This window comes from Cygnus olor, chromosome Z (genome assembly GCF_009769625.2).
Source record: "Cygnus olor isolate bCygOlo1 chromosome Z, bCygOlo1.pri.v2, whole genome shotgun sequence".
NCBI lineage: Eukaryota > Metazoa > Chordata > Aves > Anseriformes > Anatidae > Cygnus > Cygnus olor.
Window position 1 is genome coordinate 21,117,968 of NC_049198.1, and position 17,026 is coordinate 21,134,993.

General features: G+C 38.7%; 1 protein-coding gene across 10 annotated transcripts in view; it reads left to right on the plus strand.

Annotated features, from left to right (window-relative positions):
- The first annotated feature begins 1,843 nt into the window (after positions 1-1,843).
- Positions 1,844-17,026, plus strand: part of IPO11 (importin 11) — a 104,094-nt gene continuing 88,911 nt past the window's right edge. The window contains exons 1-6 of one of the 10 annotated variants that reach the window (XM_040542331.1): positions 1,923-1,989; positions 2,175-2,281; positions 2,402-2,479; positions 10,374-10,456; positions 10,738-10,881; positions 13,644-13,744. In XM_040542331.1, the coding sequence (XP_040398265.1) occupies positions 10,744-10,881; positions 13,644-13,744 (239 nt within the window). In that variant the 5' untranslated portion in view covers positions 1,923-1,989; positions 2,175-2,281; positions 2,402-2,479; positions 10,374-10,456; positions 10,738-10,743. Of the gene's footprint in view, positions 1,990-2,072; positions 2,282-2,401; positions 2,480-10,373; positions 10,457-10,737; positions 10,882-13,643; positions 13,745-17,026 lie in introns of those variants that run through there. The other 9 variants (XM_040542334.1, XM_040542325.1, XM_040542332.1 and 6 more) reach the window with 9 other exon arrangements.

Sequence of the window (17,026 nt, forward strand, 5' to 3'; positions counted from 1 at the left end):
GGGAATATACTTTCCTCTTTTATCTTATATATGGGAATATACATGTCCCTAACGTCACAAAGAATGGCAGCCTGTTTTCCTAGGTAAATACTTTTATTTATTAGCTAAATAGTATTTCTTATCTAAATAGTATTGCTTAATATACAGCATGAGGGAAGTCAATTGCATTGGTTATTTAGACATCGGTTTATTGTTGTGAGGAGGTTAAAAAACACACAGACACACACAAAAAGCAGAATACCCATTCCAGCTAGCTGTGCGTGAGTAGAAGGCAGGAAAAAAGAGTGAGAATAGATAGCAAGGGGGAAAGAAAAGAAAAAGTTGTTAATAGAGGATTTTCTGTGTCAGAGTATTCAGCATTATGCTGTGAGAAACACCTCAAATAATTTTCTTCAGACAGGATCTTCTGTGAAGCTATTTTCTTTGCAATTGCAATGGCAGGCGTCCTGTCAATTGGGAGCACATTTTAGTAAACAAATCATAACCTTTTATTCCCTATTACCCGACACCTGATCACCTCCCGTTTCCTCATTGGCTGCGTACTGCAAGTTCACAAGCTACTTGACGCTTCTCTATACCATATACGTACAATTTTTCTTTTTTCTCAACCCTTTAATTTCTCCTTTCTTATGTTTTGAGAACTTGTGATCTTTGTTTTACCGTACTCACACTGCTCATCCTGTTTTTCTCAAGCTTCTACCTTATTTTGGAACAGTGAGGCCTTCTACTGTCCACTTACCTACTTAGCATTTCTCCTTATTATGACTACACAACTGCCTTGGCATACAGAAAAGTAATTCTCTATTGCAAAAACACAACTTAGTTTCTCACACTACACAACTACCTTTGAATACAGAAAATTAGTTCTCTACTGCAAAAACACAACTTTGTTTCTCACAATGCTGCTATATACGAACAACTAGAATTATTTCTTCCTTCCTGAGTCCTCCAGGGATGTCCCATCTTCCAACACCTACTATTTAACTTTTTTTCAGCCTCGAAAACATGACTAAAAGGTGATTTCAAACAATGCTAAAGCAACATGACGTTTTAACTGACATGAATGGGCTATCAGTTTATCATCAGAAACTGTGCCTTAAAATTGAATAGCCCTGTGTTGGCACACCGTACGGGTGAGTGTTTGCTGCTGTTCCGAGCTGACGTGCTGTCACGGGCGAAGGACACAAACCAAGCGGTAGGGCTGTGTACAGCAGCCCCAGCTCCTCATTCCGCTGCAGATCCGGGCATCTCAGAGCCCAGCCTGACGGTTTCATCAGATACACCTTCAGTGTTTGCTGTTCCTCCGAAGAAACAAACACAGATGAAGTCACTGAGCACCAAACGCCTGGCTCGGTGCACGTGAATGCACCGCGTGTTTGTACGGGAGCCCCCTCATGCCGTGCTCCCTCGCCGCTCAACTGCTCGGGATGAGCGCGGAGTAAATAAAACTCCCCCAAAACTTTACTCTTCCTTCCTTCCGTTACCTCCCACCGCTTACACACCGACCTCGTCAGCTCGAGGCCACCCACGAGACGTGTCGCGAGACACGCACACATCGCGACCGCCGCGCCCGCTACGCGACCGTTAAACGTCCGTTACCCCCTCGGCCACGCCACGCCCCCCCTCCCCCCGTCGGCGGCGGCACGCGCATGCGCGGCGGCGGGCGGGCGGGGAGAGCCCCCCGCCTGCGTCGCTGGGCGATGACGTAATCATCGGGGCGCTGCAGCGAACCCCTCCCCCCCCCCCTCCCCCCCCCCTCCCCTCCCCTCCCCGGGCTCGTGGCGCCAGCTTCGGAGCGGGCGGGGGTCGCGCGCCAGGGCCGGCCCCGCCCACCGCCGGCCTCGCCCCGCCCACCGCCGGCCTCGCCCCGCCCACCCCCGCGTGCGGCGCCGCCACCGCCCGCCGCCGACGGTGAGCCGCGCGCCGGGCCCGCGCTGCACGCGCCGACACCGTCGTCACAGGGCTAACGGCCGCCAACGGCCGCCTTCTGTGAGGGAGCGGCCGCGCCCCGGATACCGCGGCGGGTCGGGGGGTGCCGGGCCCGGTCGGGAGGCGGGGAGGGGGCGAGGCGGCCTTCGCCGCGCTGTTGGCCGCCGCGTGTGCTGCCCGCTGCCCCGCCTCAGCTTCGGCTTATTTTTTGTTTTGTGTTTTTCTCCTCCCGGCTCTGCGCGTAGGTCGCGTGGCGAGTGAGAAGGGGTCTGCTAGCTAATTGCGGGGAGCCGCTGCCGCGTTTCTCCTTGCGGTGGCTCTCCGTGCGGGTACGGCCGGCGGGGAGGCGTCGGTGAGCTGAGCGGTCGGGCTGCATCTTGGCAGAACTTCAGTTCTGTGGAAAAGGGCGAGTACCGTTTTATTAGTTGTTATTTTTTTTTTTTTGCTAAATACGCTTATTTTCTTCCTACAGATTCTGGAGGGATAGCAGTTGACAACTTACTGGAAACGGCTTCTTCCCAAAATTGAAGGCAGGGTGGGTGCAGGAGTGGTGAGTTATGTCTTCTGTTTGTGTTTACGTACAAGTTGGTAATGTGTGAAGTGTAAGAACGTGGCCGTAAACACAGTGCTGGTGCAGTTTCCAGGTTCTGCTGCTACATACCTTGCTTCCCCTGCCTCAAAGATCAAGTGGATCTGTAATGTGTGTGCAGTGCCTTTCGGATTCACATTCGTAATACATGGGACCACCTCAGTCCTTACAAATAGCATGTTCCTTATGGGTTATGACTTCTTGAAACTTTAATGCTAGTATCTTTCATCACTCTCTACTTTTTCTTCTCGCATTCCGTCATTGTAATGTTCTGCAAAAGGGTGTTTTGTACTGTAAATATATATATATATATATATATATGGCCTAATAAAGGCTTTTGTTGCCCAAGCTGAACATAGAAAATTTTGAAACTGTATCATCAGACACAAGTTCTAACCATCTTCTGAAATTGTTTTCAATTCAATTTTCAGTTCAATTAACTATTTAATAATTAATTTAAAGTCTCTGCATGAAGGCAGACAAACTTGCATTTCTATGTCAGCTCTTGAATACTAATTCACTATGAAGTGTTCAGTCGTGTTTTTGAAAATCTACTAAAACAAGATGAGCTAGGAAGAATAGGGAATAAGATTAGTCTTATGAGTTTGGTCATTGCATAAGCTGACTATTAAACATTAAAAATATTCTTCTATTGTCTCTGTGTTTCTCTTTTTTTTTTCTTTTTCTGTGTTATTGGTACTGAGCCCTATGACATGGTTTCCTCTGAGCTATATCCAAGCATATTCCTTGGAATAGTCCCACTGTCAGTTTTTATTCCTGTTATTTCTGTTGGGATTTTTGGTCAGTTTCATTTGGCCACTTTCCATTTACCATAAGAGGCCATTTTTCTTCATCTGCATATTTTATAATGTAATCTGAGATACCTCTGTAAATATTATCAGCCTTGCTCGCAGCTCTCCATTATTCCTGTGTTCCTCCTTTTTCTTTACTCCTTCTTCCCTGGTGTCTTCTGCATGCTGATTTTTCTTATACCTGGGTTTTAGTTTCAGTGTTGTACTCTTGTAAAAAATACATACATATACAAATTGTTATAAATAAATTCTAGTCTTCTGTTTCTGTCAACAGCAGTGAGGAGAAGAAACACTGTAGCTCCTTCCTACATAAGCGTTTTTATTTCTCTTTATTATGTTTTCAATTGGCAAAGTGTAGACAGTCTTTCTCATTTACATAAAAAAAAATCTATTGCTTTTGAAAGTCTTAATAATGACTAACATTAATCTTTGTAGTGATTGCGGTCATTAGTGTAGTTGTTAATGGTTCTAGAAATACCCTGAACATTCAGAATACTGGTGGTTTGTTTGTTTGTTTTTACTACTCAGTAGAAATACTAACATCTGGCATGATTGATACAGGTACTATAATCTTAGGAAAAAAGGCTGGTAGGAAAATTTATAGAATGATGGAGAGAGGTTGGAATGATTACCAGCTGTTCCTGAAATTGACCGTATCCTTACAAGCATTGTTAATGCCATGTGAATATTGCTGCAGATGCTAGCTTTCACCTTCTTTTTTTTTAGGTGTCCCCTTACTGATTCTTGTGGCTTTTCAGAATAGCAACTTTGTTTTTCCTGTTTTCCTTAAAATAAGTGTGCTGAAAAACAGTCAGTCATAAGTTTCTCATTGAACCTCCCAAGCTGCAGTTTGTAGCTTTAGCCTGTCATCTGCCATTGACCTGAAGAGTTTGGCTCTGTCTTCTTTGAAAGTGCTCTTCAGGTAGTTGTTTGTTATTTGTAGGTGTCTTTTAAGTCATCCGTTAGCTCTGCTTCGCCACCTGAACAAGTCCTCAACATCTCCTCATAAGTCAGATCCCAGTCGTCTTAGTAACTCCGGGCTTTCCAATTTCTGCACTTTTTTCTTTGAACTGGGGAGAGGGAGAGCAATGATGACAAAACCGAAGACAGCGTGCTAGAAGCAGTCTGACACATTGCTGCACAGAGGAAAATAGTAACACCCCTAGAGCTGCTTACCATGTCCCTCTAAAAGAAGCCCAGTATGTAGTTTGCATTTTTTTCAGCAATAACACTATGTATTTTGTGCAATAATTTAACCAATTTCAGAAGATTGTAACTAGATCCGTTCTTACACCTCATCACGGTGGAAAAGAATTTATGGAATTAACAAAAGATAAAAAATGTATAGAATTAATTATTGGGATATGAATGAATACTGCATTCTTTGAAGTTCAAAAAAGTGAAGTTTGTAGGCATTTACAAATGAAATCTTTGGTTTGTTCCCTTGCAGATACATAGCTATTCTTTTTTTTTTGTTTTCATAATTGATGAGTGATTCTAAAATTCATGTGTGTTTCAGTGGTATGGGAAAAGTACCAGTATACTTTTTAGCCTCTATTAAGAGGACTGACTGATAACGGAAAACATGATGACAGAACATTCAAGAGACTAGGACTATTGTTTGAAGAGAACTGCATGTATGTGTATTTTCTTACAAAGAGAATTAAAGAGTGCAGTGTAGAACAGGAAAAGTGGATCCTGGATTTTTGCAAGGGAAAGGAGATGTAGGAGTTGGTGAGTAGGAACAGAAGTGCTGAACACTGGAAGGTAAGAATGAGAACAGAGCATTGGTTTTCCTGGTGTCTCAAGACATCGCTGGCTCATTGTGCTGAGGGGTTGCATTTGATGTGTTATATATTTTCTAGGTGTAAGTAAAGTTTTTTTATTTCAATGGAAACTGGGGAATATGCTGCTGTCTCAGGTCTATGCATGCGCAGTAGGGTCGTGGAGAACAGGTTTCCTTCTTGTATGTGGTTATGCTCACTTCCTCCATACAAGCAGAAATTCTGATGTGGCAATAAACCCATGCTTTGATTTGCAATTGGAAGATGTTCAATACCCTCAGCTGAAAGGATTTCTTTTCTTTTTATCCCCACGTGCTTCCTGCTTAGTTGCGATAGCAATAGGTATAAACCACAGAAAAGCAGCAGAAAGCAACAAGTGCTGCTGAAATTGCTCACTGCTTATTTTGAAAACAAGCTCTGAGATTAGATACAGAGGTTGGAAGCGCTAAGCTTTTCCCAGTGATCAAGCTTGGAAACTGTCTTTTACTACTCAAAAGTGCAGCCCCTGCCTGCCTTCTAAGAAAGTGGTGTTTCTAATGTACATAGACTCCACCAATGTTTCTGTGCACCTGTCATGGCTGTGAAGGCACCCAAAAGATAACAAGTATTTAGTACTTGCCTCATCTGTTTCATCTTCAGCACATCTTGTAGAACTTGTTTAACAATGAATTGAGTACTGGAAGTACTCAGCAGACTGTGGAGAAAATCCTTGTTCCTGTGGTGTAACCCATCTGTGATGTAACCCATGTCCCTTGTTTTTTGCTGTGCAACAGAAAAGACTTTTGCACCTCCTGTTTTAAAAGTGATCTGACCTGGAACAGCCCTGCTTCAGCTTTTATGTAATTCCTAAAGTTGTGGTTTGGTGGGGCTTTCATCGTCCTAATGCAATCCAGCTGTGTTCTATTGTTACATTCAATCTCTGATGATTTAATGTATTCTACTTACCTAATGAAAATGTTTGAAAAATATTTTTTAGAAATATATACCTTATATTATGTACTTACGCTTGTGCGTGGTTGGAAGGAGTACAAATTTTTCTTCCTCATCTGAAAAATCATGTTTTTATGGTATGCAAAGCTTTAACTGTCAGCTAAACGCCAGACCTGGTTGGGTCCTATCTGCAGGAACTGACAGCACGAAAGCATCTCTGCACTGACAGCAGTAAAAGTTGTGTTCTGGGAGGATCCACTAACACCTGAGATAAGAGCTGATGCCCTAAAGGTGTTGATCATCTTTACAGAGTGCATGCAGAGGATAGGATTTCTGTTGAAAATAAAGTTGTTTTTGGGAAAGGAATATCAGGAGAGACTTTTGAATCAGAATTGAATTTGTCTGTTAAAACCAGAGCCTGTAATGGCTTGATGCCATTGCTGGAAGTCCTGTGTTCCTCCAACGTCCTGTAGCCTCTTCTGGTGTCTGCCGAGTAGGGTACTCAGGTGACTTGACACACTAACCTTAGAAAACACAAAAAAAACTGAAAGACAACTTTTGGTTCTCTGGATGATTAGTGAGTTCAGCTGGCTTACCAAAAGTGAGGATGAGAGATGGTGAAAAGAAGGGGGTGGAAAGACAAAAACAAGAGGAAAGGGAGCTGGGGGGAGTGGTGGAAAGGGAAGTATATGTCTCCCTTTTGGGACCAATTTTTAAGTTGGCTCTGTTTTAATATATGTTTGTTTGAAGTATTTCTTTATGAGGCACAAGTAAAAAAAGATTGATAGACCGCATTGGTTCCCAGGATTTTTTTTTTCCTTTTAGGAATTACTTGTAGTTGAAAGTTCAGTATCTTAAAGGAATGCTGAAGTCATCTTGAAGGCATGTTTTTTTTTTTTTTTCCCCTGTATCTGAATTTGGTAATTGATTTAAATTTTTTTAAGATTTAAGGGAAAAGTACTTTTCTAGTGTTAAGATTGATTTTTATGAGAAAAACACATGCTGCTAATACCACAGTTTTCCATTTCACTGAAAAGGGACATCCCTAAACATGCATACTCATTCATTCTTAGGGTACTGTTAGGCATCTTAATACAGATCTTGGATCTCCTAATAACTGTCAGTGTTTGTTTATTAAACCTGCAGTTGGATGAACACTTCCAGCTGGCATAAACCAGTACTGCTGCTGAAGAAGCACCTGCTTGCTGTTCTGCCTGCTCTTTTATGCCTAGCACCCTTAGTTGCGTGGCAGCGTGGTGTGGAAATGATATGGGAGCTTGATGCAAATAAAAATCTATGCATTTTCCTCATCCTTCTCCAGCATCCAGCATTTAAGGGGTGCAGGGGTAAGCATAGGGTGGTACTCTTTACTTTAGTAATCATAGCTTTTTATATAAGCATACCTTATTTGTAATTAGCTTAAGCTGCAAAGTTTAATTTTATCTCATATTTCGCTTGTGACAGCTTCATCCAATGTTGTGTGGGGGATATCATCTACATGGGGTCAAAAAACAACAGTGTAAATTTGTGGAAGATCTGAGGGCTGTTAAATTCAAACGGCCTGCTTCTAGGAAGTCCTTGAACCACAGTCTTCTGGAGGATGGGAGAGTATTTTTCAGAAATATCACTGAAAGGTTGTCGTATTCCGGTGTTCTCACTTGGGCATCCAGTATGGTCTTTGTCAGAGACAGAATAATGGGTTAAATTATTTTTTGTTCTGACCTGCTAGGGTTATTATTCTAGGAGTGAGCCCCATTTTTTTTTTAAATGAAAATACAGACTTCTTGAAGAATGAGAAGCATTATCAAAAAAGAAACTTTGCAAATTCTTCTATGATTTTTTTTGTCATCTTTAGATCTGTCAGCTAATTATTTTGAAATCAGAAAATGAAAAACGTCCTTGCAGGTTTTTGTTTGTATTACACTAACTTCAATAAGCAAGTTATTTAATGAGAGCTGTTCTTGATGAATTATGTGAAACTTTAGTAGCAGCACTGTTCCCTGGGAGAAGAGACAAAAAAAAAAACAACCCTCCTTTTCTGCATTGGATTCAAATGTAGCTGAGAAACAGTTTTGTTTACCAAACATGATGTTAGTTTTTTAGTGAAAAATCAGTTTTTACACAGAAGTTCATTAATGATTTTTTTTCCATGTCCTTGCAATGGATATTTACAGCAAGTATCTGGATATGTGCCGCAGAATTGCTGTTGATACATGCAGTTTTCCTGTGCAAATCATTCTTTGAAGAACATGGTTCATCAATAGGCTTAAAATAAATTTATTTGGAGTTTAAGAAATTGTGTAACATTTTGCTTAGGCACGTACACACTGCAAGCCTGTTAACTTTCAGAAGTTGTCTGTTTGGTTTTCACCTCACAATTAAAACAATGTTCAGCTATTTTTTTAGTTGATTAGGTGCTCCAAAATTATACTTTATCAGGTTCTGATGGCTGGTGTGAGATAAGAATGTATTTCTTTTGGAAAGCAGTTAGTTTGACTTTTAAGTGGAAATATTTGTAATCACTTCAAATATGAATTATAGTTTTGATCTTGTAGGAATTGAGATATGTTTTTGTCTTTTGTGCAAGCTCTACATCTACTTCTTAGGACATTTTACCCCCATTTACTTCTTTTCCTCTATTCGTTTCCCTCACTACCTTTCTTTTAGGTTCTCTGAAATTCTATTAGCTATAATAGACATACTTCAGCACTACAGTGTTTATACCAGAAAAATCTGAATGTATCTTTTACTGCAGCTTTGCTTGTGTGTCTGTTTTACTAAGTTCTTTGTGCTGTGCGATATAAAGTTCCTGTTGTGATCCGTGTGAGTTAACCCAGTGTTTTTATGTGCTGTCATTGTCTTGCTGCTTCCTGGTTAATTTTGACTGTGCAGTGATGCAGACAGACAGCATAAGGTACTCAAGATACCAAAATATCCCCTGAAAGGGAGAAAAATTAACGATATCGCACCTAAACATGTCATCTTACTGTCGTGCCTATAAGATTATTTACAGGTTTATGATTTCATTATTACTTTTGATGGAAAAATGAACCTAGCAGGACTTTTAGTATAACACCCAAGTCTTACCTTGACATTGTTTCTTTGTTCTGCGCAAACCAGTCCCAGCTCGATTTTACAGTGTGCATCAGGGTCTTGGTCCCATGGAAATTGATGGCTTTCTAAGATGCAAGCTAAGAATTTGAATGTTTAAAGTTATGTGAAGGTCTCATAATCTTAGGAAATCTTTAGAGAGTCTGTGAGCTGATAAAGGTTTAAATGGTACAAGTAATTAAGAAGAAATAGAAGGTAAATTGTTTTTGTAGGGCAGTTAAAGCAGAGACATAAAAAGATATCACATGGCAAGTATAAAACAGAAGATTCCTTGCTTCTTTTCAATTACTTCTGTAAAGAGAGATGATTTAGTGGTTAGTATTTTTGAAAGTACACTAAGCTTTATTTTTTCAACCCTAAAACCTTTAAATTTTTTGTCTTTTTTCATTAAGGAAGATTGGAGACATACATATATTGTGAATTCTTACATTTTTTCCATTTCATATTGCAGGGCTATTTCTGGAATAACAAATCTTTAATCTTATTTTTTATTTTGGTGTTGGGGTAGTTTCTGTTTTTTCAAAAGAAAATTTTACACCTGCATCAGAATAAGGTTTGATTTCTCTGGTGTTCTTACTATCACCGTAACAATTTTCTGCCTCTTTTTTTTTTTTTTGGTGAAATTGGAATGATAAAGTTTTTTTCAGTTTTGAACAAATTTTCACACCTCTTTGTAGTAGAGAAATAAACTGTGTTCTTTATTTGGAGAACTTAAGTATAGAAATATTTTAACATGTTTCTGTATTACAGTAAGTTTACGTAGGTTATAAATGGAGGTTTTTGTAGACAGAAAACCAGTTCTGTTAATTGTCAGGTTTTGTAGTTGTTTTTGTATATGTTTCTCTTCAATTTGTTTTAATTCTTTTCCTACAGTCATTCTCTTCTCTGTGCCATTTGGAGGGCAATGTTTTGGTTTGTCTTTATAGATCATAAGAATGTCTTTATATTTGAAATTACGCAGTTAGCACTCTCAATTCATCTGATTATCATGTGATGCTAAACAGATAATAAATACAAGTATGTTGAGGAAAATTCAATTTCATTGAGAACTCTAATTGAATAGGATTCCACAAGTCATCCTTTAAAGTAGATATAAAATGTCTATATATACTTGAATGACAGAATTTAACTATCAGAAATGGATCAGTTTTTCTTTTGAGGAAAAACTATTTTGAAAATAAAGAACTGTTAATACTCTGCATCTTTTTCCTGTTTTAGTTAACCCCATGGTGTTGCCTGCTTGGAGCTGAAGTTTGTTGTGACTTGCAGTTTTGCTCTGTCTGCTGTGCTTCACAGGAGAGGTAACCAGTTTAAAATCAAAATATTTTCAGTAATTCCTCAAATCTAGTAAATGTAGTGACAGACTTCATGTTTGCTTTTTGCTGTGTAGGATTTTCTGAAAGCAGAATAGTTTAATCACTTCTGTACCTTGATACTGTGTGTGAGTGGGTGTGATGTTACCATACACAGTGTAGTCTAATGAAAAGTTAGTGGGGTTTGTTTAGATAAAATTCATGGAAATTACTTGTCTGTATTTGCTGTCTTCTTTTAAGTGTTTTTCTTCCTTTTTAAATGTTCTCAGACTTTCATGGATCTCAACAGTGCAAGTACTATTGTTTTGCAAGTCTTGACGCAAGCTACTAGTCAAGATACTGCAGTACTGAAACCAGCTGAGGAACAACTGAAGCAGTGGGAGACGCAGCCAGGTTTTTATTCAGTCTTGTTGGTAAGTTACAGTGCAAAAGTGTTATTACTTACATTGTGGGTAAATTTGAATGTGGCTTTTTTAGAATGCTGTTGAACATTGATGTTTAGCTGAGGGAGGCTTTTAGTTGTCATGGCCCAGCTGCTGGTATCTGTACAGGATGCCATGCTAAGCATTGCTATCACTGTCTCAAAGCAGATTCTTTTCCCAGTTGTTTACAAAAAGGAGGAAATCCATCTTCTAGCATCATGATTGATTGGTCCTCTAGTGCTAAACCTGTTGTTGTCCTCTTGTGAACTGTAGATAACAGAAGGCCATTGCCAAAGAAACTGCCTCTACCACCCCAGGAGGTGGTGACAGTTGTATATGTCAAGGAAATACACCTTTTTCTTTATTGTGGAGGTGGTGCATTGTGACGTTTTTTGTAGAAGAAAAGCTCCCCATGCTTTTCAGTGTACTGAGTTTGATTCCCAGGTTGGATTGGTTTCCTTATCAGTAGAGAGGGACTTCCAGGGAGATTACCAGACTGGCTGGTAGTAAGGTTGCCGACATGGAAAAGATGAAAACTTGTGAAGGTTCCAGTGCTGTTGATGAAACAGATGCATTAGCATGTTGCAAGGTGATGGAAACATCTTCTAAGAAGGAGGCCCAACAGTTTCAGAGAAGACACTCAGAATTTAACAGTGTTGTTCTTGTATTCCTTTGTGTATGTGTTTATATGAACTATACAGTCTTAAAAAACATGCAGATAAACTGCTTTTTCTACAAACATCTGCCTTCAGTGGACGCAATGACACAGAGTTGTATGGTGACGTTCTGTTCTCTGCAGACCCCCTTGTTTGAAAAGTTGAAGCAAGTCAGGATTTAGGAAGAGAGATTGAGCTGCCAAATTCAGTTTTACCTGCTGCTTAGTGTTTCGGTAGCGACAAAAAATCTTGAAAGAAAACAGCAGAAATTGCCTCTGACTCGGAATTCTTTGTTTTCTGAGCATTACAGCCGTACAGCTCATGTGGTGGACATGATGAGCACTCACAGCTGTAATTGAAGTTGGTGGGAGTTTTAGATATAATGGCTAATAACTGAAGTGTTTAAGAGGATCAGATCCTGTTAATTCTATTAATGTGATCAAGTAGACCTGTTTGGGGACACATGAGCCTTTTCTTCAAGTGTGAAATATAAACAGTAATCTTCCAAACCAAATATAAGTGGAGAATCTCTACTTTGTTTAACTTGATTATGGGAATCCGACTGTCTGAAGGAGGAGGTAGCTGGTACCTTCTTAGTGGAGCAAAAAATGAGGTCTTGAGGGGTGAAGCAGGTGGTTGTAAATGGAGAGTTGGTAAGACAGCTAATCCCTATGGGATAGGGGAGTAATCTAAGTACTTAACGTCAGATATCTCTTATGGGATGATCAAGACAGAAGACCGTAATTCACAGTGAAACACATCTGTGAATCTATAATCTTTAGTACCCAGTGGAGATGTTAATATTTATTTCTATGCTTCTTTTGAAGGTGTTATGTACCTCTCTTGAAGAACAGAGATGAAAAGTCAGAGTTAGAATGTTTGTTTTTTTTTGAAAAGCAACCTTTGTCCTTTACCAGGTGTATGAGTTTGCGGTGTTCTTGTAGCTGTAATGCTGTCACAGAAATTACAACCTTTTTGATATTTTTCTAAATGTTGCTAGTTTCGAACTGATACCTTTGTTAGCATGTAAGTGTTTGCTTTGTAGTGATTGGGGTTTGTGGCTTTTTTGGTGTGTTGCTTGATGATCTTAGGTTTCTGTAGTCCTCAGCTCTTTGAAGAGTGTATTTTTAATTGCATCAAACCTGGCACCCAATTGTAGCAGAATCTTCTGACCTGAAACCTTGTGTTTTAGTAGAGTTCTGAAGCTAACTAATTCAAGTGCACTATAAAATAAGACCACTGAGCTTAAGCCTATTTATTCCCCAAAGAAGAGTAATGTCTCTCACCCTCAAGATGAAACCATCTGGTGTAGTCACCCTTTTCTTAAGGGGATGGTGGACACAGCTGTAAAGCAGCAGGAGAGCTGCTATCCAGAGTAGTACCTGTATTAAGTTTCAATAGCCGTCGTTTATTTCAGCTTTTCCCAGTTGGTTAATTTTACAACGGCACCATATAAAATAATACCTGTATGTGTTTGCATGCATTTATGTGTATATGTATGTATTGTGTGTGTGAATATATGTATATATAAGTATATACACAGATACCTATATATCTCTAGCAGCAGAAGCTAATTTTCAAGAATAAGCGTAGGCAAGTTTGAGAGTTGCTCTCCTAGCACGTCACTGTTTTTCTGTCTACCATATTGATAGTGAGGAACGTTCTTGGCATGGGTCAAGATAATGAAGAAATTTCTTGAAAGATTTTGGAAATCTGCGTGATACAGAGTGCTTTTTTTTTTTCCTGCAGCCAGAATCCATCTGTTTTGTTAAAAAATGTAATAACTGGTTGATGCTAGTAGTTATTGCTGTTATATTCCCTGCTCAGCCAGACAAGATTAGAATTATCCTTACACTATACATTGGTCTTATTTTTTGTAAATTATTAGACCTAGTGCTAAGCATTTCTGTGATCTTTTAAAAGTAGTTTTTAACACATTATTTCACTTGCCTGTCAAATGCTGACTGTGCATTTTGCTTATATACAACTGTATATACAGAGGTAGGTGTATTTATACATATGTCAGTGCATATGTTTATACAACTTCTATCCTGTGAGTGTCATGCTGAATAACTTTTAACTTATTTTTTTAAACAGAACATCTTCACAAATCATACCCTGGATGTGAATGTCAGATGGTTAGCTGTGCTGTACTTTAAAAATGGAATTGATCGCTATTGGAGACGAGTTGCACCACAGTAAGTTCTAGTTTTCTTGCACTTAACTTACAATAGGTTTTGTTACACTTACCCAACTGGAAACAGCATGTTTCTTGGCTGATAGCAGCTTCTTTGGAATTTACGGTGGAATTGATAGAACATTTCAATATTGGGGATCATTAATGAATCAGTCTGTTTTCATATCACTTCTTACAACTTTGTTCATATTTTTACTCTCAAACTGAGTTACAAGTTTTATTTCATAGATGCCAGATTTTGAAGCGACATAAGTTTTATAAAGTTATGACCTAGATAGATTATTAGATGTGACAGGTAGGAGGTTTCTTGGAGAGGTTATTTGAGACACGTTAATTCAGAATTCTTATCGAATATATAGAATCATAGAATGGTTTGGGTTCCAACTACCTTGCCTTGGGCAGGGACACCTCTCACTAGGCCAGGTTGCCCAGAGCCCCATACAGCCTGGCCTTGAGCACTTCTAGGGATGGGACATCCACAGCTCCTCTGGGCAACCTGTACCAGTGCCTCACCATCTTCTGAGTAAAGAACTTGTTCCTGATGTCTAATCTAAATCTACCCTCTTTTAGTTTGATGCCATTTCCCCTTGTTCCTTTTATATGAGAAAGAGACAATAGCTGTCATGATAGAAAGTTCTGGTCCTCTTTTTTGTTGTTCTGATAATGCATGATAAAAAGTTCTCCAAAGAAACTAAAAATCTAGCCAGTATTCTTGAGCATTTACTTAAAAGTTAAGAATGCCATTATAATTTGTGGTAACTACAGAGCTATATACTTGTCACTGCTCTGTGTGTGAATTACTTTCTTTTTCCTTTAAAAGTAGATGTAATTTAAAAAAAAGGTTTCAATTTTCCTTAGTTTTGTGGGAGCTATGACAGACCTGGAAGTGTTACGTCTGGCTTTTAGATGCTAATGATATCGATAGGTGGAACGTCAGTGTCAGGTTGTGTAGGGTGTAAACTGGAATTTCAGGTCCAGTTTTTATGGAGTATAACTGTAAACTAAAAAGAAAAACTAAAACTCAGAAAGTATGGCATGGTTTCCATTATGTTTTGTGAGGTAGTTTTGTGTAGTTTGCCTTGTACTGTAAGCTTTTTTGAAGATCCACCAAGTTTGTGTGTCAGTAAGAGGGAAAAGCGGTGAAATTCTGTACCTTCAGGGCATTTCAAATAGTGTGGTATTCCATTATTACATGAAGCACTGGAATTTTTGCATAGGTGGATTAGTATATGATTGAAAAACGTATGCAAGCAGATTCTCTTTTTTAAGAGGAAAATACTGTCTTGGGCATGGTTAAAATTACAAGATAATGCTGTTTACATTACTGCTGCTTACTTAACAAGTATTAGTCAAACCAGTTAAAATACATTGTTCCAATGTGTTATTTTTTTTAGATAGATATTAGTAGCGCTGGCATAAAAGTCAGTGATTAATTTCCTGCAGAAGTAATGACTGCAATCTTTTAGTGTGAGGTAAAAAATGAGTAACAATCTTTCAACATGCTTTTACTGTTGCAAATGGAATGTAATTAAAAAAAATAAAATCACTGGTTACTATTAAAGATTGCATGGAGTAAATCCATGTTAGATTTTCATACTGCCCATTTTTAACCCTATTCTAATTGTCTTTTTCAATTTCTTTTATGGGACATCTTGCCAGTATTTTGTGCTCACACAGATCAGTTTTCTTTTTGTTGAATATGTTGAAATCATTTTGAGAAATACTGTTCTTAGTGGCAATTTCTCAGTCGTTCTTTGAAATAGTTGTGTTTTGGATACCATGATTTTTGGAGGTTACATTCAACAGGTTGCATTTTTTCTTTCGTCCTTGTATAATTCTCATCTTTCACCTCATCTCTCAGATCAGCAGCTCTCACTTGTCCATACATGGTAGTACGTCAAAGCTTGCTCTGATCTTCCTAGACTGTTTGGTTGAAAAAATTGTACTATTGACACTTCTGCAATTTGCCAAATTTGAAATTTGGTGCGTAGATTGAAGAACTGTGAGAACTGAAAGAGTTCTTGCATATAAATGACCTCTTCATGTAGCTTTAATTCATTAGCAAAACAGCTAAAGAAGGATTCTTTTAGACTGCTAGTCTTGAATATTTATATACTTGTGGAGAATCTTGAATCTCTAAAAACTTTCACAACCAGTAAAATGCCTCTGTTGTACAAGTGTATTGAAGTTAGTTTTCTTTCAGTATAGCAGGACTAGTTTTACCCTACTTCTATGTGTTTGTGGTTTCACAACTGCTACTGCTACAAGGCAGGAAAATATAGAGTAAGTTGAGATCATGAATTCTTTGGAGAGTACAGTGGTTGAGTGTTTCATTATAATAAAATACACAGTCACAGAAGGGTGAATACAAACTATTTTTTTAAAAGAAAGTGAACCTTCTGAAATATTTTGCTTTTAGCACACATTCACCGTTGCTATTTATTCTACACATGCTACTCATTCTTTACCTGCCTTAAACTAAAATCAGCGTTTTTGGGTGAAAGTATATTTAGAGATGGGCATTTGAATGTCCTTTCTCCTATTTTTCTCAGGCAGTTTTCCAGATTGCTACAGGAAGGAGTCTAAGATTGTAATGGCCTGTTTTAAGGCACAATTTGGTCTATCTTTTGGAAGTGTTACCAGCTTCCTCATTTTACAATTTTGCACGTTTTTGGCTTCTTTCAAAAAGACTTCTTTAATCTGAATGGTATTAAGAGTTCATTTTCCTGAAAATACTTTTGATTTCACAGAGAATTTCTATTAATTCCTTAATTCTTGTGTGGACTTAATTCTTTGATTTGATTACTGTGGTAGCAACTTGTGTAATATTTTTGTTTTAACACTAATTATAAGTATCTTCAGATTCATATTTCTGGTTTATGAACTAGCTGGAAAAAGATCAAAAACTTTGAAACTGCAAACTGGAAGAGTACAACATAATGTTTAAAATAGTTCTGCAGAAGATCTTAATTTTTTGTTTGTGATTCAGCGCTGAGGTGAAACAGTTTGTTGAATAACATGCATTCTTCATAATTTCTGGTTTGCCTACAACTTCACTATGGAGTTGTGGGTTTTTCTTGCAATATAATAAAGGATAAAGATGGTTTTCAGCTGTTATGTCTCAACTCTGCGGTAGGTGAATATGTAGCTGGGGTTCCAGTGTCCAGCAGATGTCACTGTTGGATTAGCTACATGGTAAATTCTTCCATCCTCCTGTGGGCAGCCTGAGACTACTTTACTCGTACAAATCACATAAAAATGCACTATACCACTTGAATCCTAA